Genomic DNA, 26,028 nt, shown 5'->3' on the forward strand with positions numbered 1-26,028 from the left:
GCTTCTGTGTTGCTTGCCTCGAAGCGAGTATAAAAGGCATTTATCCCTTCTGGTAGGCTCGCTTTACTGGGCAGCTTGCGGCTGGGTTTCCCTTTGTAGTCCATAATAATTTGCCCTGCCACATCCGATGAGCATCAGTTTAATCTTAGTCCTGTATTGACGCTTTGCCTGTTTGATGGTTCGTCTGAGGGCATAGAGGGGTTTCTTATAAGTGTCCGGATTAGTGTCCCGCTCCTTGAAAGCGGCAACTCTAGCTTTTAGCTCGGTGCTGATATTGCCTGTAATCCATGGCTTCTGGTTGGGATATGTACGTACAGTCAGTGTTATTGATGAAGCCGGTGACTGAGGTGGTGTACACCTCAATGCCATTGGATGAATCCCTGAACATATTCCAGTCTGTGCTAGTAAAACAGTCCCGTAGCATAGCCTCCGCGTCATCTGACCACTTCTGTATTGAGCGAGTCACTGGTACTTCCTGCTTTAGTTTTTGCTTGTAAGCTGGAATCTTTAGGATAGAGTTATGGTCAGATTTGCCAAATGGAGGGCGAGCTTTGTATGCGTCTCTGTGTGTGGAGTAAAGGTTGTCTAGAGTTATCCACTCACCGACTAATTCTCACAAGGCACCCTGACCTCTGCCCCCTGTGCCTCCATCTTTTCTTCAATCGAATAATGTGGATTTGGGCCTGGTCTCTGAGAAACTGTATATATTTTGCGTCGGGCTCAATAAAGAAAAAATCTTCATCCAGTTCGAGGTGAGTAATCGCTGTTCTGATGTCCAGAAAGCTCTTTTCTGTCATAAATTACAAACAACGCAACAACAACAAAAAACACGCAAAATAGCACAGTTGGTTAGGAGCCCATAAAACGGCAGCCATCGCCTCCATCATCATTATATATATGGCGGATTGGAAATGATGCAGACAATTACATTATAGAAGCCACAATCTATCTTCAATATTAAAGCTATGTTACCCCCCCAATATATATATATATTTTTTAATAAATAAAGAATTGTGTGTCATTGTGATCCGTGTGTGTGCGCGCACATCATTTGAGAGATTTGTTGTACATGGCAGCTCAAGAAGTGAAAGGAATGAGTGTGGTCACTTGCACAGTGCCTTATAAAGCCATAGCCGTCTAATTATGAATCACAATCTATTACTCGTATTAGCTATGTAATGTGTAACAAATAGTTAAAAGAGATTAGCTATTACATTAAACATAGATTAAAAAAAAATGTATTAATGTTTTATTATTATTAACGTTTGCAACTGTACTGAGTGGCAAGAGTGCATATAGAACCACAATAACGACATTATAATGTGTATGCAGATCCTAGTGGAACAGAAATGAACTGAAGTTTGACACGTCAGCCGAAGCACTCTGACACATTTCGACGTTACACAAATTCACGTCCTCTCTCAGCAGAACAATCTGCCGATGTTAGCGGTTGAAGGCTAAATAGGTAGCTATTTCTGTTACCTTATTAAATGTAATTCATACATAGTACAAGGCAATGTTTGCTGTCTAATTAACTACAATCCAATTGCTTGAATGGTGATAGACAATCATTATTATATCTTGGTATGTGGCGTCGTATGTCACAATGTAACGTTATGATAGCCAGCTAACATGCTTATCTTGTCTCATTCATCATCATTTGAGCTCCAACTACCATTTTAACCAATATTTATTGAATTTACATTGCCTTTTTTGTTGGCCGATGTTTTGTGACTTCCTATCTTGTGACTTTGCTATTCCGATCCAGATGGTAACGTTACTGTTAGCTAACTAACACATTCATTTGTTTGCTTTACTCTCATGCCAGTGAGGCTTTATCGTGTATTCTAGCAATCCGAATAATCATCTGTTATGTTTATTAGATAAGATTTCCTTAGTTTAGTTTATTCTTTTTTTTGTCTGTGTCATGGCACTGCGTTGTTTTGATTCCCACCCACGTCATGAGGTTGCTGGTGTCTGCCTGGGCTGAGTCAAAGGGTAACTGGTTAACAGTACAGCTGAACATGCGTTGTCACGATGATTATTCAACATTTTATACGTTCTCTCTACCATTGGTCTGGATAAAGACTTCTAGCCAGCAACCTTGTTTATGCAGAAGCTGAGCTGTTTTGATGATAGGTTCCCTGTGGCTCAGTTGGTAGAGCATGGTGTTTGCAACGCCAGGGTTGTGGGTTCGATTCCCACGGGGGGCCAGTACCAAAAAAAAAAAAAAATGCATGAAATGAAATGTATGTATTCACTACTGTAAGTCACTCTGGATAAGAGCGTCTGCTGAATGACTAAAATGTAAAATGTAATGATAGACACTAGCTGGTGTTGTTAGGACCTCAACCAGGACAAAAAGAGAACATCTCAGAAATGTGTCAACAATGAACATTCTTAAAGGACGGTCTTGCTGCCTAGAGTAACCCATCTGAAAACACAAATGTGTGAGGGGTAGAACACAGCAGATATTTTCCTACTAGACAATGACTAACACCTGCTTCCTTCCTCTCCAGGTTTCAGAGGGTACAGCTGGTTTGATGCCCGCAGAGCCACGATGGAGCTCTCTGACTCAGTCACACAGAGGAAGCCCGCTGTCCCCCAGGGGGACATGAGGGACAGGGTTCTCAACACTACCCCTGACATGGACATGGAGGTGGAGGTGGACCAAGTAAACGACGCGGAGGACAACGGACATCCCAGGGTGCAGCCTGGGATCAGAGGGGAGCTGGGGAACATATCTCTGCTGCTCTTCCTTTATGTCCTCCAGGGCATCCCTCTGGGCCTGGCCGGGAGCATCCCTCTCATCCTGCAGAGTAAGAACGTCAGCTACAAGGACCAGGCCTTCTTCAGCTTTGTCTTCTGGCCCTTCAGTCTCAAGCTGCTGTGGGCCCCTCTGGTGGACGCGCTCTACCTGACCCGGTTTGGACGCAGGTAAGACAATGATTTATACGACTGATATACACTTATAAGTCCCAGAGAGTCATCCTGTTCTTTGGACCAATTGATTGGTTGAAATGGTTAAACTTATTTTTCCATATATGTGTTTGAATACAATCAGCTACATATATATATATATATATATTTGCACTGAGCTTGTCTGATGTTTTAAGCACACTGTTTGATGAAGTAATTCAGATGAACAAATGACTAAAGAAAGAGCCTGATGGTCAGACTGTGTGACTGACGCACGTTGTGTCTCTCCTCCCTACTGCAGAGAAAAGGAACCACACCTCAGAAAGTGTTTATTGCGCTGTCCGTGCTACAACATCATTTCAACTGTTTAGTTTCTTACTTGTTTCTGACTGAAAAGTTCTGAAAAACATTCCCAATTCCCTCAACCCTCGCTCGCTTTACGTGAAACATGCATGGAAGCATCGCATGCGGGTGACCAATAGGACCTGACATCAATAAATTGGTTATAACAAACACAGTAACACATGTTCATAGCTTTCACCTGGTCAGTCTGTCATGGAAAGAGCAGGTGTTCTTAATGTTTTGTACGGTCAATGTATGTTTTACTTGATGTATTGTATTACGTGTCTAAAATGGCTCATGATCTCCTCTCTCCCTCCCAGGAAGTCGTGGCTGGTGCCTACCCAGTACCTGCTGGGCCTCTTCATGCTGTACCTGTCGGTTACCGTGGATACGCTGCTGAAACGTGACGAGGGGCGGGGCCCTGACGTGGTGACCCTGACGGCGGTGTTCTTCATGCTGGCCTTTCTGGCAGCCACCCAGGTACACTCACTCACTCACTCACTCACTCACTCACTCACTCACTCACTCACCTCACTCACTCACTCACTCACTCACTCACTCACTCACTCACTCACTCACTCACTCACTCACTCACTCACTCACTCACCTCACTCACCTCACTCACTCACTCACTCACTCACTCACTCACTCACTCACTCACTCACTCACTCACTCACTCACTCACCTCACTCACCTCACTCACTCACTCACTCACTCACTCACTCACTCACTCACTCACTCACTCACTCACTCACTCACTCACTCACTCACTCACTCACTCACTCACTCACTCACCCACCCACCCACCCACCCACTCACCTCACTCACTCACTCACTCACTCACTCACTCACTCACTCACTCACTCACTCACTCACTCACTCACTCACTCACTCACTCACTCACTCACTCACTCACTCACTCACTCACTCACCTCACTCACTACCTCACTCACCTCACTCACTCACTCACTCACTCACTCACTCACCTCACTCACTCACTCACTCACTCACTCACTCACTCACTCACTCACTCACTCACTCACTCACTCACTCCCAAGTTATTGTGATACATGACTCTGTTATATTCCCATCCCTGATCCCAGGACATAGCAGTGGATGGCTGGGCTCTGACCATGCTGTCTAGGGAGAACGTGGGCTACGCCTCCACCTGTAACTCTGTGGGACAGACTGCTGGCTACTTCCTAGGCAACGTGCTCTTCCTGGCCCTGGAGTCAGCTGACTTCTGCAACAAATACCTGAGAGCAGAGCCTAAAGAGACTGGCATCGTTACACTGTCAGGTAGGTAGGGAAGGAGAGACTGGCATCGTTACACTGTCAGGTAGGTAGGGAAGGAGAGACTGGCATCGTTACACTGTCAGGTAGGTAGGGAAGGAGAGACTGGCATCGTTACACTGTCAGGTAGGGAGAGAGAGACTGGCATCGTTACACTGTCAGGTAGGTAGGGAAGGAGAGACTGGCATCGTTACACTGTCAGGGAGGGAGAGAGAGACTGGCATCGTTACACTGTCAGGGAGGGAGAGACTGGCATTGTTACACTGTCAGGGAGGGAGAGAGAGACTGGCATCGTTACACTGTCAGGGAGGGAGAGAGAGACTGGCATCGTTACACTGTCAGGGAGGGAGAGAGAGACTGGCATCGTTACACTGTCAGGGAGGGAGAGAGAGACTGGCATTGTTACACTGTCAGGGAGGGAGAGAGAGACTGGCATTGTTACACTGTCAGGGAGGAGAGAGAGAGAGACTGGCATTGTTACACTGTCAGGGAGGGAGAGAGAGACTGGCATCGTTACACTGTCAGGGAGGGAGAGAGAGACTGGCATTGTTACACTGTCAGGGAGGGAGAGAGAGACTGGCATTGTTACACTGTCAGGGAGGGAGAGAGAGACTGGCATTGTTACACTGTCAGGGAGGGAGAGAGAGACTGGCATTGTTACACTGTCAGGGAGGGAGAGAGAGACTGGCATTGTTACACTGTCAGGGAGGGAGAGAGACTGGCATTGTTACACTGTCAGAGAGGGAGAGAGAGACTGGCATTGTTACACTGTCAGGGAGGGAGAGAGAGACTGGCATTGTTACACTGTCAGGGAGGGAGAGAGAGACTGGCATTGTTACACTGTCAGGGAGGGAGAGAGAGACTGGCATTGATTGTTACACTGTCAGGGAGGGAGAGAGAGACTGGCATTGATTGTTACACTGTCAGGGAGGGAGAGAAAGAGAGACTGGCATTGTTACACTGTCAGGGAGGGAGAGAGAGAGAGACTGGCATTGTTACACTGTCAGGGAGGGAGAGAGAGAGAGACTGGCATTGTTACACTGTCAGGGAGGGAGGGAGAGACTGGCATTGTTACACTGTCAGGGAGGGAGAGAGAGACTGGCATTGTTACACTGTCAGGGAGGGAGGGAGAGAGAGAGAGACTGGCATTGTTACACTGTCAGGGAGGGAGAGAGAGAGAGACTGGCATTGTTACACTGTCAGGGAGGGAGAGAGAGAGACTGGCATTGTTACACTGTCAGGGAGGGGAGAGAGAGACTGGCATTGTTACACTGTCAGGGAGGGAGAGAGAGAGAGACTGGCATTGTTACACTGTCAGGGAGGGAGAGAGAGAGAGACTGGCATTGTTACACTGTCAGGGAGGGAGGGAGAGACTGGCATTGTTACACTGTCAGGGAGGGAGAGAGAGACTGGCATTGTTACACTGTCAGGGAGGGAGAGAGAGAGAGACTGGCATTGTTACACTGTCAGGGAGGGAGAGAGAGACTGGCATTGTTACACTGTCAGGGAGGGAGAGAGAGACTGGCATTGTTACACTGTCAGGGAGGGAGAGAGAGAGAGACTGGCATTGTTACACTGTCAGGGAGGGAGAGAGAGAGAGACTGGCATTGTTACACTGTCAGGGAGGGAGAGAGAGACTGGCATCGTTACACTGTCAGGGAGGGAGAGAGAGACTGGCATCGTTACACTGTCAGGGAGGGAGAGAGAGACTGGCATCGTTACACTGTCAGGGAGGGAGAGAGAGACTGGCATTGTTACACTGTCAGGGAGGGAGAGAGAGACTGGCATTGTTACACTGTCAGGGAGGGAGAGAGAGAGACTGGCATTGTTACACTGTCAGGGAGGGAGAGAGAGACTGGCATTGTTACACTGTCAGGGAGGGAGAGAGAGAGACTGGCATTGTTACACTGTCAGGGAGGGAGAGAGAGACTGGCATTGTTACACTGTCAGGGAGGGAGAGAGAGAGACTGGCATTGTTACACTGTCAGGGAGGGAGAGAGAGACTGGCATTGTTACACTGTCAGGGAGGGAGAGAGAGACTGGCATTGTTACACTGTCAGGGAGGGAGAGAGAGACTGGCATTGTTACACTGTCAGGGAGGGAGAGGAGAGACTGGCATTGTTACACTGTCAGGGAGGGAGAGAGAGAGAGACTGGCATTGTTACACTGTCAGGGAGGGAGAGAGAGAGAGACTGGCATTGTTACACTGTCAGGGAGGGAGAGAGAGAGAGACTGGCATTGTTACACTGTCAGGGAGGGAGAGAGAGACTGGCATTGTTACACTGTCAGGGAGGGAGAGAGAGACTGGCATTGTTACACTGTCAGGGAGGGAGAGAGAGACTGGCATTGTTACACTGTCAGGGAGGGAGAGAGAGACTGGCATCGTTACACTGTCAGGGAGGGAGAGAGAGACTGGCATTGTTACACTGTCAGGGAGGGAGAGAGAGACTGGCATTGTTACACTGTCAGGGAGGGAGAGAGAGACTGGCATTGTTACACTGTCAGGGAGGGAGAGAGAGACTGGCATTGTTACACTGTCAGGGAGGGAGAGAGAGACTGGCATTGTTACACTGTCAGGGAGGGAGAGAGAGACTGGCATTGTTACACTGTCAGGGAGGGAGAGAGAGACTGGCATTGTTACACTGTCAGGGAGGGAGAGAGAGACTGGCATTGTTACACTGTCAGGGAGGAGAGAGAGAGACTGGCATTGTTACACTGTCAGGGAGGGAGAGAGAGAGACTGGCATTGTTACACTGTCAGGGAGGGAGAGAGAGACTGGCATTGTTACACTGTCAGGGAGGGAGAGAGAGACTGGCATTGTTACACTGTCAGGGAGGGAGAGAGAGACTGGCATCGTTACACTGTCAGGGAGGGAGAGAGAGACTGGCATTGTTACACTGTCAGGGAGGGAGAGAGAGACTGGCATTGTTACACTGTCAGGGAGGGAGAGAGAGACTGGCATCGTTACACTGTCAGGGAGGGAGAGAGAGACTGGCATTGTTACACTGTCAGGGAGGGAGAGAGAGACTGGCATTGTTACACTGTCAGGGAGGGAGAGAGAGACTGGCATTGTTACACTGTCAGGGAGGGAGAGAGAGACTGGCATCGTTACACTGTCAGGGAGGGAGAGAGAGAGAGACTGGCATTGTTACACTGTCAGGGAGGGAGAGAGAGACTGGCATTGTTACACTGTCAGGGAGGGAGAGAGAGACTGGCATTGTTACACTGTCAGGGAGGGAGAGAGAGACTGGCATTGTTACACTGTCAGGGAGGGAGAGAGAGAGACTGGCATTGTTACACTGTCAGGGAGGGAGAGAGAGAGAGACTGGCATTGTTACACTGTCAGGGAGGGGAGAGAGAGACTGGCATTGTTACACTGTCAGGGAGGGAGAGAGAGACTGGCATTGTTACACTGTCAGGGAGGGAGAGAGAGAGACTGGCATTGTTACACTGTCAGGGAGGGAGAGAGAGACTGGCATTGTTACACTGTCAGGGAGGGAGAGAGAGACTGGCATTGTTACACTGTCAGGGAGAGAGAGAGACTGGCATCGTTACACTGTCAGGGAGGGAGAGAGAGACTGGCATTGTTACACTGTCAGGGAGGGAGAGAGACTGGCATGTTACACTGTCAGGGAGGGAGAGAGACTGGCATCGTTACACTGTCAGGGAGGGAGAGAGAGACTGGCATTGTTACACTGTCAGGGAGGGAGAGAGAGACTGGCATTGTTACACTGTCAGGGAGGGGAGAGAGAGACTGGCATTGTTACACTGTCAGGGAGGGAGAGAGGAGGACTGGCATTGTTACACTGTCAGGGAGGGAGAGAGAGAGACTGGCATTGTTACACTGTCAGGGAGGGAGAGAGAGACTGGCATTGTTACACTGTCAGGGAGGGAGAGAGAGAGAGACTGGCATTGTTACACTGTCAGGGAGGGAGAGAGAGACTGGCATTGTTACACTGTCAGGGAGGGAGAGAGAGACTGGCATTGTTACACTGTCAGGGAGGGAGAGAGAGAGACTGGCATTGTTACACTGTCAGGGAGGGAGAGAGAGGACTGGCATTGTTACACTGTCAGGGAGGGAGAGAGAGACTGGCATTGTTACACTGTCAGGGAGGGGAGAGAGGAGACTGGCATTGTTACACTGTCAGGGAGGGAGAGAGAGAGAGACTGGCATTGTTACACTGTCAGGGAGGGAGAGAGAGAGAGACTGGCATTGTTACACTGTCAGGGAGGGAGAGAGAGACTGGCATTGTTACACTGTCAGGGAGGGAGAGAGAGAGACTGGCATTGTTACACTGTCAGGGAGGGAGAGAGAGAGAGACTGGCATTGTTACACTGTCAGGGAGGGAGAGAGAGAGAGACTGGCATTGTTACACTGTCAGGGAGGGAGAGAGAGAGAGACTGGCATTGTTACACTGTCAGGGAGGGAGAGAGAGACTGGCATTGTTACACTGTCAGGGAGGGAGAGAGAGAGAGACTGGCATTGTTACACTGTCAGGGAGGGAGAGAGAGAGAGACTGGCATTGTTACACTGTCAGGGAGGGAGAGAGAGACTGGCATTGTTACACTGTCAGGGAGGGAGAGAGAGACTGGCATTGTTACACTGTCAGGGAGGGAGAGAGAGACTGGCATCGTTACACTGTCAGGGAGGGAGAGAGAGACTGGCATTGTTACACTGTCAGGGAGGGAGAGAGGAGAGACTGGCATTGTTACACTGTCAGGGAGGGAGAGAGAGACTGGCATTGTTACACTGTCAGGGAGGGAGAGAGAGACTGGCATTGTTACACTGTCAGGGAGGGAGAGAGAGACTGGCATTGTTACACTGTCAGGGAGGGAGAGAGAGACTGGCATTGTTACACTGTCAGGGAGGGAGAGAGAGAGACTGGCATTGTTACACTGTCAGGGAGGGAGAGAGAGACTGGCATTGTTACACTGTCAGGGAGGGAGAGAGAGAGACTGGCATTGTTACACTGTCAGGGAGGGAGAGAGAGAGACTGGCATTGTTACACTGTCAGGGAGGAGAGAGAGAGACTGGCATTGTTACACTGTCAGGGAGGGAGAGAGAGACTGGCATTGTTACACTGTCAGGGAGGGAGAGAGAGACTGGCATTGTTACACTGTCAGGGAGGGAGGAGAGAGAGACTGGCATTGTTACACTGTCAGGGAGGGAGAGAGAGACTGGCATTGTTACACTGTCAGGGAGGGAGAGAGAGACTGGCATTGTTACACTGTCAGGGAGGGAGAGAGAGACTGGCATTGTTACACTGTCAGGGAGGGAGAGAGAGAGACTGGCATTGTTACACTGTCAGGGAGGGAGAGAGAGAGACTGGCATTGTTACACTGTCAGGGAGGGAGAGAGAGAGAGACTGGCATTGTTACACTGTCAGGGAGGGAGAGAGAGACTGGCATTGTTACACTGTCAGGGAGGGAGAGAGAGACTGGCATTGTTACACTGTCAGGGAGGGAGAGAGAGACTGGCATTGTTACACTGTCAGGGAGGGGAGAGAGAGACTGGCATTGTTACACTGTCAGGGAGGGAGAGAGAGAGAGACTGGCATTGTTACACTGTCAGGGAGGGGGAGAGAGAGACTGGCATTGTTACACTGTCAGGGAGGGAGAGAGAGACTGGCATTGTTACACTGTCAGGGAGGGAGAGAGAGACTGGCATTGTTACACTGAGAGAGAGACTGGCATTGTTACACTGTCAGGGAGGGAGAGAGAGAGAGACTGGCATTGTTACACTGTCAGGGAGGGAGAGAGAGAGAGACTGGCATTGTTACACTGTCAGGGAGGGAGAGAGAGACTGGCATTGTTACACTGTCAGGGAGGGAGAGAGAGACTGGCATTGTTACACTGTCAGGGAGGGAGAGAGAGAGAGACTGGCATTGTTACACTGTCAGGGAGGGAGAGAGAGAGAGACTGGCATTGTTACACTGTCAGGGAGGGAGAGAGAGACTGGCATTGTTACACTGTCAGGGAGGGAGAGAGAGACTGGCATTGTTACACTGTCAGGGAGGGAGAGAGAGACTGGCATTGTTACACTGTCAGGGAGGGAGAGAGAGACTGGCATTGTTACACTGTCAGGGAGGGAGAGAGAGACTGGCATTGTTACACTGTCAGGGAGGGAGAGAGAGACTGGCATCGTTACACTGTCAGGGAGGGAGAGAGAGACTGGCATTGTTACACTGTCAGGGAGGGAGAGAGAGAGACTGGCATTGTTACACTGTCAGGGAGGGAGAGAGAGAGAGACTGGCATTGTTACACTGTCAGGGAGGGAGAGAGAGAGACTGGCATTGTTACACTGTCAGGGAGGGAGAGAGAGAGACTGGCATTGTTACACTGTCAGGGAGGGAGAGAGAGAGACTGGCATTGTTACACTGTCAGGGAGGGAGAGAGAGAGACTGGCATTGTTACACTGTCAGGGAGGGAGAGAGAGACTGGCATTGTTACACTGTCAGGGAGGGAGAGAGAGAGACTGGCATTGTTACACTGTCAGGGAGGGAGAGAGAGACTGGCATTGTTACACTGTCAGGGAGGGAGAGAGAGACTGGCATTGTTACACTGTCAGGGAGGGAGAGAGAGACTGGCATTGTTACACTGTCAGGGAGGGAGAGAGAGAGACTGGCATCGTTACACTGTCAGGGAGGGAGGAGAGAGACTGGCATTGTTACACTGTCAGGGAGGGAGAGAGAGACTGGCATTGTTACACTGTCAGGGAGGGAGAGAGAGACTGGCATTGTTACACTGTCAGGGAGGGAGAGAGAGACTGGCATTGTTACACTGTCAGGGAGGGAGAGAGAGAGAGACTGGCATTGTTACACTGTCAGGGAGGGAGAGAGAGACTGGCATTGTTACACTGTCAGGGAGGGAGAGAGAGACTGGCATTGTTACACTGTCAGGGAGGGAGAGGAGAGACTGGCATTGTTACACTGTCAGGGAGGGAGAGAGAGAGACTGGCATTGTTACACTGTCAGGGAGGGAGAGAGAGAGACTGGCATTGTTACACTGTCAGGGAGGGAGAGAGAGACTGGCATTGTTACACTGTCAGGGAGGGAGAGAGAGACTGGCATTGTTACACTGTCAGGGAGGGAGAGAGAGAGACTGGCATTGTTACACTGTCAGGGAGGGAGAGAGACTGGCATTGTTACACTGTCAGGGAGGGAGAGAGAGACTGGCATTGTTACACTGTCAGGGAGGGAGAGAGAGACTGGCATTGTTACACTGTCAGGGAGGGAGAGAGAGACTGGCATTGTTACACTGTCAGGGAGGGAGAGAGAGAGAGACTGGCATTGTTACACTGTCAGGGAGGGAGAGAGAGACTGGCATTGTTACACTGTCAGGGAGGGAGAGAGAGACTGGCATTGTTACACTGTCAGGGAGGGAGAGAGAGACTGGCATTGTTACACTGTCAGGGAGGGAGAGAGAGACTGGCATTGTTACACTGTCAGGGAGGGAGAGAGAGACTGGCATTGTTACACTGTCAGGGAGGGAGAGAGAGACTGGCATTGTTACACTGTCAGGGAGGGAGAGAGAGACTGGCATTGTTACACTGTCAGGGAGGGAGAGAGAGACTGGCATTGTTACACTGTCAGGGAGGGAGAGAGAGACTGGCATTGTTACACTGTCAGGGAGGGAGAGAGAGACTGGCATTGTTACACTGTCAGGGAGGGAGAGAGAGACTGGCATTGTTACACTGTCAGGGAGGGAGAGAGAGACTGGCATTGTTACACTGTCAGGGAGGGAGAGAGAGAGAGACTGGCATTGTTACACTGTCAGGGAGGGAGAGAGAGAGAGACTGGCATTGTTACACTGTCAGGGAGGGAGAGAGAGACTGGCATTGTTACACTGTCAGGGAGGAGAGAGAGAGACTGGCATTGTTACACTGTCAGGGAGGGAGAGAGAGAGAGACTGGCATTGTTACACTGTCAGGGAGGGAGAGAGAGACTGGCATTGTTACACTGTCAGGGAGGAGAGAGAGAGAGACTGGCATTGTTACACTGTCAGGGAGGGAGAGAGAGAGAGACTGGCATTGTTACACTGTCAGGGAGGGAGAGAGAGAGAGACTGGCATTGTTACACTGTCAGGGAGGGAGAGAGAGAGAGACTGGCATTGTTACACTGTCAGGGAGGGAGAGAGAGAGAGACTGGCATTGTTACACTGTCAGGGAGGGAGAGAGAGAGAGACTGGCATTGTTACACTGTCAGGGAGGGAGAGAGAGAGACTGGCATTGTTACACTGTCAGGGAGGGAGAGAGAGAGAGACTGGCATTGTTACACTGTCAGGGAGGGAGAGAGAGAGAGACTGGCATTGTTACACTGTCAGGGAGGGGAGAGAGAGAGACTGGCATTGTTACACTGTCAGGGAGGGAGAGAGAGAGAGACTGGCATTGTTACACTGTCAGGGAGGGAGAGAGAGAGACTGGCATTGTTACACTGTCAGGGAGGGAGAGAGAGACTGGCATTGTTACACTGTCAGGGAGGGAGAGAGAGGACTGGCATTGTTACACTGTCAGGGAGGGAGAGAGAGACTGGCATCGTTACACTGTCAGGGAGGGAGAGAGAGACTGGCATCGTTACACTGTCAGGGAGGGAGAGAGAGACTGGCATCGTTACACTGTCAGGGAGGGAGAGAGAGACTGGCATTGTTACACTGTCAGGGAGGGAGAGAGAGACTGGCATTGTTACACTGTCAGGGAGGGAGAGAGAGAGAGACTGGCATTGTTACACTGTCAGGGAGGGGAGAGAGAGACTGGCATTGTTACACTGTCAGGGAGGGAGAGAGAGAGACTGGCATTGTTACACTGTCAGGGAGGGAGAGAGAGACTGGCATTGTTACACTGTCAGGGAGGGAGAGAGAGACTGGCATTGTTACACTGTCAGGGAGGGAGAGAGAGAGACTGGCATTGTTACACTGTCAGGGAGGGAGAGAGAGAGACTGGCATTGTTACACTGTCAGGGAGGGAGAGAGAGACTGGCATTGTTACACTGTCAGGGAGGGAGAGAGAGACTGGCATTGTTACACTGTCAGGGAGGGAGGGAGAGAGAGACTGGCATCGTTACACTGTCAGGGAGGGAGAGAGAGAGAGACTGGCATTGTTACACTGTCATGGAGGGAGAGAGAGACTGGCATTGTTACACTGTCAGGGAGGGAGAGAGAGACTGGCATTGTTACACTGTCAGGGAGGGAGAGAGAGACTGGCATTGTTACACTGTCAGGGAGGGAGAGAGAGAGAGACTGGCATTGTTACACTGTCAGGGAGGGAGAGAGAGAGAGACTGGCATCGTTACACTGTCAGGAGAGGGAGAGAGAGACTGGCATTGTTACACTGTCAGGGAGGGAGAGAGAGACTGGCATTGTTACACTGTCAGGGAGGGAGAGAGAGACTGGCATTGTTACACTGTCAGGGAGGGAGAGAGAGAGACTGGCATTGTTACACTGTCAGGGAGGGAGAGAGAGACTGGCATTGTTACACTGTCAGGGAGGGAGAGAGAGACTGGCATCGTTACACTGTCAGGGAGGGAGAGAGAGACTGGCATTGTTACACTGTCAGGGAGGGAGAGAGAGACTGGCATTGTTACACTGTCAGGGAGGGAGAGAGAGACTGGCATCGTTACACTGTCAGGGAGGGAGAGAGAGGACTGGCATTGTTACACTGTCAGGGAGGGAGAGAGAGACTGGCATTGTTACACTGTCAGGGAGGGAGAGAGAGACTGGCATTGTTACACTGTCAGGGAGGGAGAGAGAGACTGGCATTGTTACACTGTCAGGGAGGGAGAGAGAGACTGGCATTGATTGTTACACTGTCAGGGAGGGAGAGAGAGACTGGCATTGATTGTTACACTGTCAGGGAGGGAGAGAAAGAGAGACTGGCATTGTTACACTGTCAGGGAGGGAGAGAGAGAGAGACTGGCATTGTTACACTGTCAGGGAGGGAGAGAGAGAGAGACTGGCATTGTTACACTGTCAGGGAGGGAGGGAGAGACTGGCATTGTTACACTGTCAGGGAGGGAGAGAGAGACTGGCATTGTTACACTGTCAGGGAGGGAGAGAGAGAGAGACTGGCATTGTTACACTGTCAGGGAGGGAGAGAGAGAGAGACTGGCATTGTTACACTGTCAGGGAGGGAGAGAGAGAGAGACTGGCATTGTTACACTGTCAGGGAGGGAGAGAGAGAGAGACTGGCATTGTTACACTGTCAGGGAGGGAGAGAGAGAGAGACTGGCATTGTTACACTGTCAGGGAGGGAGAGAGAGAGAGACTGGCATTGTTACACTGTCAGGGAGGGAGAGAGAGAGAGACTGGCATTGTTACACTGTCAGGGAGGGAGAGAGAGAGAGACTGGCATTGTTACACTGTCAGGGAGGGAGAGAGAGAGAGACTGGCATTGTTACACTGTCAGGGAGGGAGAGAGAGAGAGACTGGCATTGTTACACTGTCAGGGAGGGAGAGAGAGAGAGACTGGCATTGTTACACTGTCAGGGAGGAGAGAGAGAGAGACTGGCATTGTTACACTGTCAGGGAGGGAGAGAGAGAGAGACTGGCATTGTTACACTGTCAGGGAGGGAGAGAGAGACTGGCATTGTTACACTGTCAGGGAGGGAGAGAGAGAGACTGGCATTGTTACACTGTCAGGGAGGGAGAGAGAGACTGGCATTGTTACACTGTCAGGGAGGGAGAGAGAGACTGGCATCGTTACACTGTCAGGGAGGGAGAGAGAGACTGGCATTGTTACACTGTCAGGGAGGGAGGGAGAGACTGGCATCGTTACACTGTCAGGGAGGGAGAGAGAGACTGGCATTGTTACACTGTCAGGGAGGGAGAGAGAGACTGGCATTGTTACACTGTCAGGGAGGGAGAGAGAGACTGGCATTGTTACACTGTCAGGGAGGGAGAGAGAGAGACTGGCATTGTTACACTGTCAGGGAGGGAGAGAGAGACTGGCATTGTTACACTGTCAGGGAGGGAGAGAGAGAGACTGGCATTGTTACACTGTCAGGGAGGGAGAGAGAGACTGGCATTGTTACACTGTCAGGGAGGGAGAGAGAGACTGGCATTGTTACACTGTCAGGGAGGGAGAGAGAGAGACTGGCATTGTTACACTGTCAGGGAGGGAGAGAGAGACTGGCATTGTTACACTGTCAGGGAGGGAGAGAGAGACTGGCATTGTTACACTGTCAGGGAGGGAGAGAGAGACTGGCATTGTTACACTGTCAGGGAGGGAGGAGAGAGAGACTGGCATTGTTACACTGTCAGGGAGGGAGAGGAGAGACTGGCATTGTTACACTGTCAGGGAGGGAGAGAGAGACTGGCATCGTTACACTGTCAGGGAGGGAGAGAGAGACTGGCATTGTTACACTGTCAGGGAGGGAGAGAGAGAGAGAGACTGGCATCGTTACACTGTCAGGGAGGGAGAGAGAGACTGGCATTGTTACACTGTCAGGGAGGGAGAGAGAGAGAGACTGGCATTGTTACACTGTCAGGGAGGGAGAGAGAGAGAGACTGGCATTGTTACACTGTCAGGGAGGGAGAGAGAGAGAGACTGGCATTGTTACACTGTCAGGGAGGGAGAGAGAGAGAGACTGGCATTGTTACACTGTCAGGGAGGGAGAGAGAGAGAGACTGGCATTGTTACACTGTCAGGGAGGGAGAGAGAGACTGGCATTGTTACACTGTCAGGGAGGGAGAGAGAGAGAGACTGGCATTGTTACACTGTCAGGGAGGGAGAGAGAGACTGGCATTGTTACACTGTCAGGGAGGGAGAGAGAGAGAGACTGGCATTGTTACACTGTCAGGGAGGGGAGAGAGAGAGACTGGCATTGTTACACTGTCAGGGAGGGAGAGAGAGACTGGCATTGATTGTTACACTGTCAGGGAGGGAGAGAGAGACTGGCATCGTTACACTGTCAGGGAGGGAGAGAGAGAGAGACTGGCATTGTTACACTGTCAGGGAGGGAGAGAGAGACTGGCATTGTTACACTGTCAGGGAGGGAGAGAGAGAGAGACTGGCATTGTTACACTGTCAGGGAGGGAGAGAGAGACTGGCATTGTTACACTGTCAGGGAGGGAGGGAGAGAGAGACTGGCATTGTTACACTGTCTGGGAGGGAGGGAGAGACTGGCATCGTTACACTGTCAGGGAGGGAGGGAGAGACTGGCATTGTTACACTGTCAGGGAGGGAGAGAGAGAGAGACTGGCATTGTTACACTGTCAGGGAGGGAGAGAGAGAGAGACTGGCATTGTTACACTGTCAGGGAGGGAGAGAGAGACTGGCATTGTTACACTGTCAGGGAGAGAGAGAGAGACTGGCATTGTTACACTGTCAGGGAGGGAGGGAGAGACTGGCATCGTTACACTGTCAGGGAGGGAGAGAGAGACTGGCATTGTTACACTGTCAGGGAGAGAGAGAGAGACTGGCATTGTTACACTGTCAGGGAGGGAGAGAGAGACTGGCATTGTTACACTGTCAGGGAGGGAGAGAGAGACTGGCATTGATTGTTACACTGTCAGGGAGGGAGAGAGAGACTGGCATTGTTACACTGTCAGGGAGGGAGAGAGAGACTGGCATTGATTGTTACACTGTCAGGGAGGGAGAGAGAGACTGGCATTGATTGTTACACTGTCAGGGAGGGAGAGAGAGAGAGACTGGCATTGATTGTTACACTGTCAGGGAGGGAGGGAGAGAGAGACTGGCATTGTTACACTGTCAGGGAGGGAGAGAGAGACTGGCATTGTTACACTGTCAGGGAGGGAGAGAGAGACTGGCATTGTTACACTGTCAGGGAGGGAGAGAGAGAGAGACTGGCATTGATTGTTACACTGTCAGGGAGATGTTTTTATTTATTTGTAATTACAACAATATTGTATGAACACTTTCAGTTTAACTTAATATAATACATCAATAAAATCAATTTAGCCTCAAATAAATAATCAAACATGTTCAATGTGGTTTAAATAATGCAAAAACAAAGTGTTTTAGAAGAAAGTAAAAGTGCAATATGTCCCATGTAAAAAAGCTCATGTTTTAGTTCCTTGCTCAGAACATGAGAACATATGAAAGCTGGTGGTTCCTTTTAACACGAGTCTTCAATATTCCCAGGTAAGAAGTTTTAGGTTGTAGTTATTATAGGAATTATAGGACTATTTCCCTCTATACCATTTTGTATTTCATATACCTTTGACTATTGGATGTTCTTATAGGCACTTTAGCATTGCCAGTGTAACAGTATAGCTTCCGTCCCTCTCCTCGCCCCTACCTGGGCTCGAACCAGGAAATCATCGACAACAGCTACCCTCGAAGCATCGTTACCCATCGTTCCACAAATGCCGCGGCGCTTGCAGAGCAAGGGGAACAACTACTTCAAGGTCTCAGAGCGAGTGCCGTCACCGATTGAAACGCTATTAGCGCTATTAGTCTATGAAGCAGGAAGAAGGTAGTCTATGACCGCAGGAAGAAGGTAGTCTATGACCGCAGGAAGAAGGTAGTCTGACGCAGGAAGAAGGTAGTCTATGAACGCAGGAAGAAGGTAGTCTATGAACGCAGGAAGAAGGTAGTCTGACGCAGGAAGAAGGTAGTCTGACGCAGGAAGAAGTTAGTCTATGAACGCAGGAAGAAGGTAGTCTATGAACGCAGGAAGAAGGTAGTCTGACGCAGGAAGAAGGTAGTCTATGAACGCAGCAAGAAGGTAGTCTGACGCAGGAAGAAGGTAGTCTGAACGCAGGAAGAAGGTAGTCTATGAAGCAGGAAGAAGGTAGTCTATGAAGCAGGAAGAAGGTAGTCTATGAAGCAGGAAGAAGGTAGTCTATGAAGCAGGAAGAAGGTAGTCTATGAAGCAGGAAGAAGGTAGTCTATGAACGCAGGAAGAAGGTAGTCTGACGCAGGAAGAAGGTAGTCTGAACGCAGGAAGAAGGTAGTCTATGAAGCAGGAAGAAGGTAGTCTATGAAGCAGGAAGAAGGTAGTCTATGAAGCAGGAAGAAGGTAGTCTATGAAGCAGGAAGAAGGTAGTCTATGAAGCAGGAAGAAGGTAGTCTATGAACGCAGGAAGAAGGTAGTCTATGAATGCAGGAAGAAGTTAGTCTATGAACGCAGGAAGAAGTTAGTCTATGAACGCAGGAAGAAGGTAGTCTATGAACGCAGGAAGAAGGTAGTCTGACGCAGGAAGAAGGTAGTCTATGAACGCAGGAAGAAGGTAGTCTGACGCAGGAAGAAGGTAGTCTATGAAGCAGGAAGAAGGTAGTCTATGAAGCAGGAAGAAGGTAGTCTATGAAGCAGGAAGAAGGTAGTCTATGAACGCAGGAAGAAGGTAGTCTATGAACGCAGGAAGAAGGTAGTCTATGAACGCAGGAAGAAGGTAGTCTGACGCAGGAAGAAGGTAGTCTGACGCAGGAAGAAGGTAGTCTGACGCAGGAAGAAGTTAGTCTATGAACGCAGGAAGAAGGTAGTCTATGAACGCAGGAAGAAGGTAGTCTATGAACGCAGGAAGAAGGTAGTCTATGAACGCAGGAAGAAGGTAGTCTGAACGCAGGAAGAAGGTAGTCTGAACGCAGGAAGAAGGTAGTCTATGAAGCAGGAAGAAGGTAGTCTATGAAGCAGGAAGAAGGTAGTCTATGAAGCAGGAAGAAGGTAGTCTATGAAGCAGGAAGAAGGTAGTCTATGAAGCAGGAAGAAGGTAGTCTATGAACGCAGGAAGAAGGTAGTCTATGAACGCAGGAAGAAGGTAGTCTATGAATGCAGGAAGAAGGTAGTCTATGAACGCAGGAAGAAGGTAGTCTATGAACGCAGGAAGAAGGTAGTCTGTGAAGCAGGAAGAAGGTAGTCTGTGAAGCAGGAAGAAGGTAGTCTGTGAAGCAGGAAGACGGTAGTCTGTGAAGCAGGAAGACGGTAGTCTGTGAAGCAGGAAGACGGTAGTCTGTGAAGCAGGAAGAAGGTTGTCTGTGAAGCAGGAAGAAGGTTGTCTGTGAAGCAGGAAGAAGGTAGTCTGTGAAGCAGGAAGAAGGTAGTCTGTGAAGCAGGAAGACGGTAGTCTGTGAAGCAGGAAGAAGAGTGGTAATCCAGATGTCTAGTTGAACATTGCTATGGTCAGCTGGTATTAAGCACAATTACAGACATGCAAAGCTCGATGAACAATTCCCTGCTGAAGAGGCAAAGTCCGTTGGCCAGGTTTTGCATTCCTTCATCTTGCCCTGAATAACAATGTGTACTAAAGACGATGGTATCAGAATTGTAGGAAAATGAGTGATTTGTGTTCCCTTGATTACCATATTTACATATAATTCTATAGTGAAAGTTGGCTTTGTCCTGTCAGTCTGAAGCGTGCTAGGGCGTACCAGGTGTGCATTTCCTTCTTTTTTCAGGCCAAACAACTTCTTATTATCTGGAAAAACCTGAGGGGCAGTGCCATCTGGTGGGCAACTTTGGGGGAATCCTCCAATCAGAGTGCAGATATTGGTTATGTGATTAACTTAGTGGTTTTTGAGCTGAAGTGAGAGAAAATAAACTGTTATTTTTGGAGTGAACATTTGTCTGATGATTTTCAGTACAGCTGTGAAGATGGGGGAATAAACCATGATAATCATTGCACTGTTTCATATCCCATTGCTTTGCTGTCATAATCTCTCTGTAACATTGTCGTTGTCTGTGATTGGCTCCCGTGGCACAGAATTCCTGTTTTTCTGGGGCGTGGTGTTCCTGGTGTCGACCACGCTGGTGGCCGTTATGAAGAAGGAGAACGCCAGGGGACAGCACGGGAAGAGGAAGGTCCGGGAGGAGACGCAGAGCGTCGTGGAAACATATAAACTGCTGGTCTCCATCATCAAGATGCCTGCCGTGTTCACCTTCTGTAGCCTGCTGCTCACTGCTAAGGTACCTACAGCTTACTGCACCTGACTTATCTTTACATGATGCCTGCCGTGTTCACCTTCTGTAGCCTGCTGCTCACTGCTAAGGTACCTACAGCTTACTGCACCTGACTTATCTTTACATGATGCCTGCCGTGTTCACCTTCTGTAGCCTGCTGCTCACTGCTAAGGTACCTACAGCTTACTGCACCTGACTTATCTTTACATGATGCCTGCCGTGTTCACCTTCTGTAGCCTGCTGCTCACTGCTAAGGTACCTACAGCTTACTGCACCTGACTTATCTTTACATGATGCCTGCCGTGTTCACCTTCTGTAGCCTGCTGCTCACTGCTAAGGTACCTACGATACAGCTGCAACTGTAACTTACCTGACATATCTATACATATCACCCAGTACAGATTACTGCACCTGTAATTTACCTGACATATCTATACATATCACCCAGTACAGATTACTACACCTGTAATTTACCTGACATATCTATACATATCACCCAGTACAGATTACTGCACCTGTAACTTACCTGACATATCTATACATGTCACCCAGTACAGATTACTGCACCTGTAACTTACCTGACATATCTATACATGTCACCCAGTACAGATTACTGCACCTGTAATTTACCTGACATATCTATACATGTCACCCAGTACAGATTACTGCACCTGTAACTTACCTGACATATCTATACATGTCACCCAGTACAGATTACTGCACCTGTAACTTACCTGACATATCTATACATGTCACCCAGTACAGATTACTGCACCTGTAACTTACCTGACATATCTATACATGTCACCCAGTACAGATTACTGCACCTGTAATTTACCTGACATATCTATACATGTCACCCAGTACAGATTACTGCACCTGTAACTTACCTGACATATCTGTACATGTCACCCAGTCAGGTTAAAGGGATACTTCAGGATTTTGCCAATGAAGCCGTTTATCTAGTTCCCCATAGTCTGATGAACTCCTGGATAACATTTGTATGTAGCATGCTAGCAGATACCATAGACTTCCAGTCATTGCACTAACGATAGTTAGCATTGGCTTGTGAAACTACCTCCTAACTTCCTTCATACGGGACACAGAGACGTAAAAATGGCATCCAGTCGTTCGTCAGACTCTGGGGAAGTAGATAAAGGGCTTCATTGCCAAAATCCCGAAGTATCCCTTTAAGCAAGCCAGACTGTCCCACCCTGTTCACCCTCTGCTGATCACTGCTGAGGTATATCTACAACTTCCCTGCATGCTAGTGCTGTATGTAACCCAGTCAGGTTAAACAGGTCCACCGACTGGTCACCCTGTGTAGCCTGTCACTAACCTCGAAGGTGCCTGCATCTTAACCAACCTGCCTGGACAACTAGCTTAGCTCTCCTACTGTGTCTAACCCACTCGCTGTAAAGGTACATGTACCTGACTTAGCTCTCTGCTCTGTCTGTCTGTCTGTCTGTCTGTCTGTCTGTCTGTCTGTCTGTCTGTCTGTCTGTCTGTCTGTCTGTCTGTCTGTCTGTCTGTCTGTCTGTCTGTCTGTCTGTCTCTCTCTCTGTCTCTCTCTCTCTCTCTCTCTCTCTCTCTCTCTCTCTCTCTCTGTCTGTCTGTCTGTCTGTCTGTCTGTCTGTCTGTCTGTCTGTCTGTCTGTCTGTGTCTGTCTCTCTCTCTCTCTCTCTCTCTGTGTCTGTCTCTCTCATTCTGTCTGTGTCTGTCTCTGTCTCTCTGTCTGTGTCTGTCTGTCTGTGTCTGTCTGTCTCTCTCTCTCTCTGTCTCTCTCTCTCTCTCTCTCTCTCTGTGTCTGTCTCTCTCATTCTGTCTGTCTGTGTCTGTCTGTCTGTGTCTGTCTGTCTCTCTCTCTCTCTCTCTCTCTCTCTGTCTCTCTCTCTCTCTCTCTCTCTCTCTCTCTCTCTCTCTCTGTCTGTCTCTGTCTGTCTGTCTCTGTCTGTCTCTGTCTGTCTCTGTCTGTCTGTGTCTGTCTGTGTCTGTCTGTGTCTGTCTGTGTCTGTCTGTCTGTGTCTGTCTGTGTCTGTCTGTCTGTGTCTGTCTGTGTCTGTCTGTGTCTGTCTGTCTCTGTCTGTCTCTGTCTGTGTCTGTCTGTGTCTGTCTCCAGATAGGTTTCTCTGCAGCAGACACAGTGACCGGTCTGAAGCTGGTAGAGGCAGGTGTTCCTAAAGAGCAGCTGGCGTTACTGGCTGTCCCCATGGTCCCACTGCAGATACTACTACCACTCATCATCAGTAAATACACTGCAGGACCACGACCACTAGACGTCTTCTACAGGGCCTTTCCCTTCAGGTATATATATATATATACACACACACACACACACACACACACACACACACACACACACACACACACACACACACACACACACACACACATCAGTAAATACACTGCAGGACCACGACCAGTAGACGTCTTCAGGTATATACACTGCTCAAAAAAATAAAGGGAACACTAAAATAACACATCCTAGATCTGAATGAAAGAAATAATCTTATTAAATACTTTTTTCTTTACATAGTTGAATGTGCTAACAACAAAATCACACAAAAATAATCAATGGAAATCCAATTTATCAACCCATGGAGGTCTGGATTTGGAGTCACACTCAAAATTAAAGTGGAAAACCACACTACAGGCTGATCCAACTTTGATGTAATGTCCTTAAAACAAGTCAAAATTAGGCTCAGTAGTGTGTGTGGCCTCCACGTGCCTGTATGACCTCCCTACAATGCCTGGGCATGCTCCTGATGAGGTGGCGGATGGTCTCCTGAGGGATCTCCTCCCAGACCTGGACTAAAGCATCCGCCAACTCCTGGACAGTCTGTGGTGCAACGTGGCGTTGGTGGATGGAGCGAGACATGATGTCCCAGATGTGCTCAATTGGATTCAGGTCTGGGGAACGGGCGGGCCAGTCCATAGCATCAATGCCTTCCTCTTGCAGGAACTGCTGACACACTCCAGCCACATGAGGTCTAGCATGGTCTTGCATTAGGAGGAACCCAGGGCCAACCCCACCAGCATATGGTCTCACAAGGGGTCTGAGGATCTCGGTACCTAATGGCAGTCATGCTACCTCTGGCGAGCACATGGAGGGCTGTGCGGCCCCCCAAAGAAATGCCACCCCACACCATGACTGACCCACCGCCAAACCGGTCATGCTGGAGGATGTTGCAGGCAGCAGAACGTTCTCCACGGCATCTCCATTCTGTCACGTCTGTCACATGTGCTCAGTGTGAACCTGCTTTCATCTGTGAAGAGCACAGGGCGCCAGTGGCGAATTTGCCAATCTTGGTGTTCTCTGGCAAATGCCAAACGTCCTGCACGGTGTTGGGCTGTAAGCACAACCCCCACCTGTGGACGTCGGGCCCTCATACCACCCTCATGGAGTCTGTTTCTGACCGTTTGAGCAGACACATGCACATTTGTGGCCTGCTGGAGGTCATTTTGCAGGGCTCTGGCAGTGCTTCTCCTGCTCCTCCTTGCACAAAGGCAGAGGTAGCGGTCCTGCTGCTGGGTTGTTGCCCTCCTACGGCCTCCTCCACGTCTCCTGATATACTGGCCTGTCTCCTGGTAGCGCCTCCATGCTCTGGACACTACGCTGACAGACACAGCAAACCTTCTTGCCACAGCTCGCATTGATGTGCCATCCTGGATGATCTGCATTACCTGAGCCACTTGTGAGGGTTGTAGTCTCCGTCTCATGCTACCACTAGAGTGAAAGCACCGCCAGCATTCAAAAGTGACCAAAACATCAGCCAGGAAGCATAGGAACTGAGAAGTGGTCTGTGGTCACCACCTGCAGAACCACTCCTTTATTGGGGGTGTCTTGCTTATTGCCTATAATTTCCACCTGTTGTCTATTCCATTTGCACAACAGCATGTGAAATTTATTGTCAATCAGTGTTGCTTCCTAAGTGGACAGTTTGATTTCACAGAAGTGTGATTGACTTGGAGTTACATTGTTTTGTTTAAGTGTTCCCTATATTTTTTTGAGCAGTATATATATATATACACTCACACACTTTTGTCATACATTTGTGTTTTCCTGTGCAGGTTGTTGATAGGTCTGGAGTATGCCCTGTTGGTGTGGTGGACTCCCAGTTTAAAGCAGGATGGGGAATTCCCCCTCTACTACTACGCTATAGTACTGTTCAGCTACGCACTGCACCAGGTAATACTACTACACTATAGTACTGCACTAGGTAATACTGTTCACTGTCTATCCCATCTCTGTTGTCTCTACTACACTATAGTACTGCACCAGGTAATACTGTTCACTATCTATCCCATCTCTGTTGTCTCTCTACTACTACACTATAGTACTGCATCAGGTAATACTGTTCACTATCTATCCCATCTCTGTTGTCTCTCTACTACTACACTATAGTACTGCATCAGGTAACACTGTTCACACTGTCTATCCCATCTCTGTTGTCTCTACTACTACACTATAGTACTGCATCAGGTAATACTGTTCACTATCTATCCCATCTCTGTTGTCTCTCTACTACTACACTATAGTACTGCATCAGGTAATACTGTTCACACTATCTATCCCATCTCTGTTGTCTCTACTACACTATAGTACTGCATCAGGTAATACTGTTCACACTATCTATCCCATATCTGTTGTCTCTACTACTACACTATAGTACTGCATCAGGTAATACTGTTCACTATCTATCCCATCTCTGTTGTCTCTACTACTACTACACTATAGTACTGCACCAGGTAATACTGTTCACTATCTATCCCATCTCTGTTGTCTCTCTACTACTACACTATAGTACTGCACCAGGTAATACTGTTCACTATCTATCCCATCTCTGTTGTCTCTCTACTACTACACTATAGTACTGCATCAGGTAATACTGTTCACACTATCTATCCCATCTCTGTTGTCTCTCTCCCCCTCCCTTTCTCTGCTCTCTCTCTCCCTCCCCCTCCCTTTCTCTGCTCTCTCTCTCTCCTTTTCTCTGCTCTCCCTCCCTCCCTACCCCTCCCTACCCCTCCCTTTCTCTGCTCTCTCTCCCCCTTTCTCTGCTCTCTCTCTCCCTCCCCCTCCCCCTCCCTTTCTCTGCTCTCTCTCTCTCCTTTTCTCTGCTCTCCCTCCCTCCCTGCCCCTCCTTTTCTCTGCTCTCTCTCTCCTTTTCTCTGCTCTCTCTCCCTCCTTTTCTCTGCTCTCCCTCCCTCCCTACCCCTCCTTTTCTCTGCTCTCCCTCCCTCCCTACCCCTCTATTTCTCTGCTCTCTCTAGCCCTCCTTTTCTCTCCTGCTCTTCGATGTGAAATAAGGCCACTATATAAGCGCTTGATGCAGCTTGGGACACCACCCACTCCTGCCTTTCTCCTCCTTACTCACAGGTGGCTCTGTACAGCATGTATGTGGCCTGTATGGCTTTCCATGCTAAAGTGAGTGACCCAGTGATCGGTGGGACCTACATGACCCTGCTGAACACGGTCACCAACCTGGGGGGAAACTGGCCCTCCACCCTGGCACTGTGGATGGTCGACCCACTCACCTCGAAGGAGTGCCAGGGAGCCGCCGGACAGAGCTGTGGCTCTTCAGAGGAGGCAGGGGTAAGTGGGAGAGAGAATTACCTG

At 49.4% G+C, this 26,028-nt stretch overlaps 1 protein-coding gene across 3 annotated transcripts in view; it reads left to right on the forward strand.

Annotated features, from left to right (window-relative positions):
• The first annotated feature begins 463 nt into the window (after positions 1–463).
• LOC106613271 (acetyl-coenzyme A transporter 1) overlaps positions 464–26,028 on the forward strand; it is a 28,333-nt gene continuing 2,768 nt past the window's right edge. Inside the window, exons 1-8 of one of the 3 annotated variants that reach the window (XM_082956473.1) lie at positions 464–752; positions 2,520–2,937; positions 3,582–3,741; positions 4,365–4,560; positions 20,212–20,414; positions 22,528–22,712; positions 24,480–24,597; positions 25,789–26,004. In XM_082956473.1, coding sequence (XP_082812599.1) covers positions 2,561–2,937; positions 3,582–3,741; positions 4,365–4,560; positions 20,212–20,414; positions 22,528–22,712; positions 24,480–24,597; positions 25,789–26,004 — 1,455 coding nt within the window. In that variant the 5' untranslated portion in view covers positions 464–752; positions 2,520–2,560. The other 2 variants (XM_082956472.1, XM_082956474.1) reach the window with 2 other exon arrangements.

This window comes from Salmo salar, chromosome 09, assembly GCF_965601325.2.
Source record: "Salmo salar chromosome 09, fSalSal1, whole genome shotgun sequence".
NCBI lineage: Eukaryota > Metazoa > Chordata > Actinopteri > Salmoniformes > Salmonidae > Salmo > Salmo salar.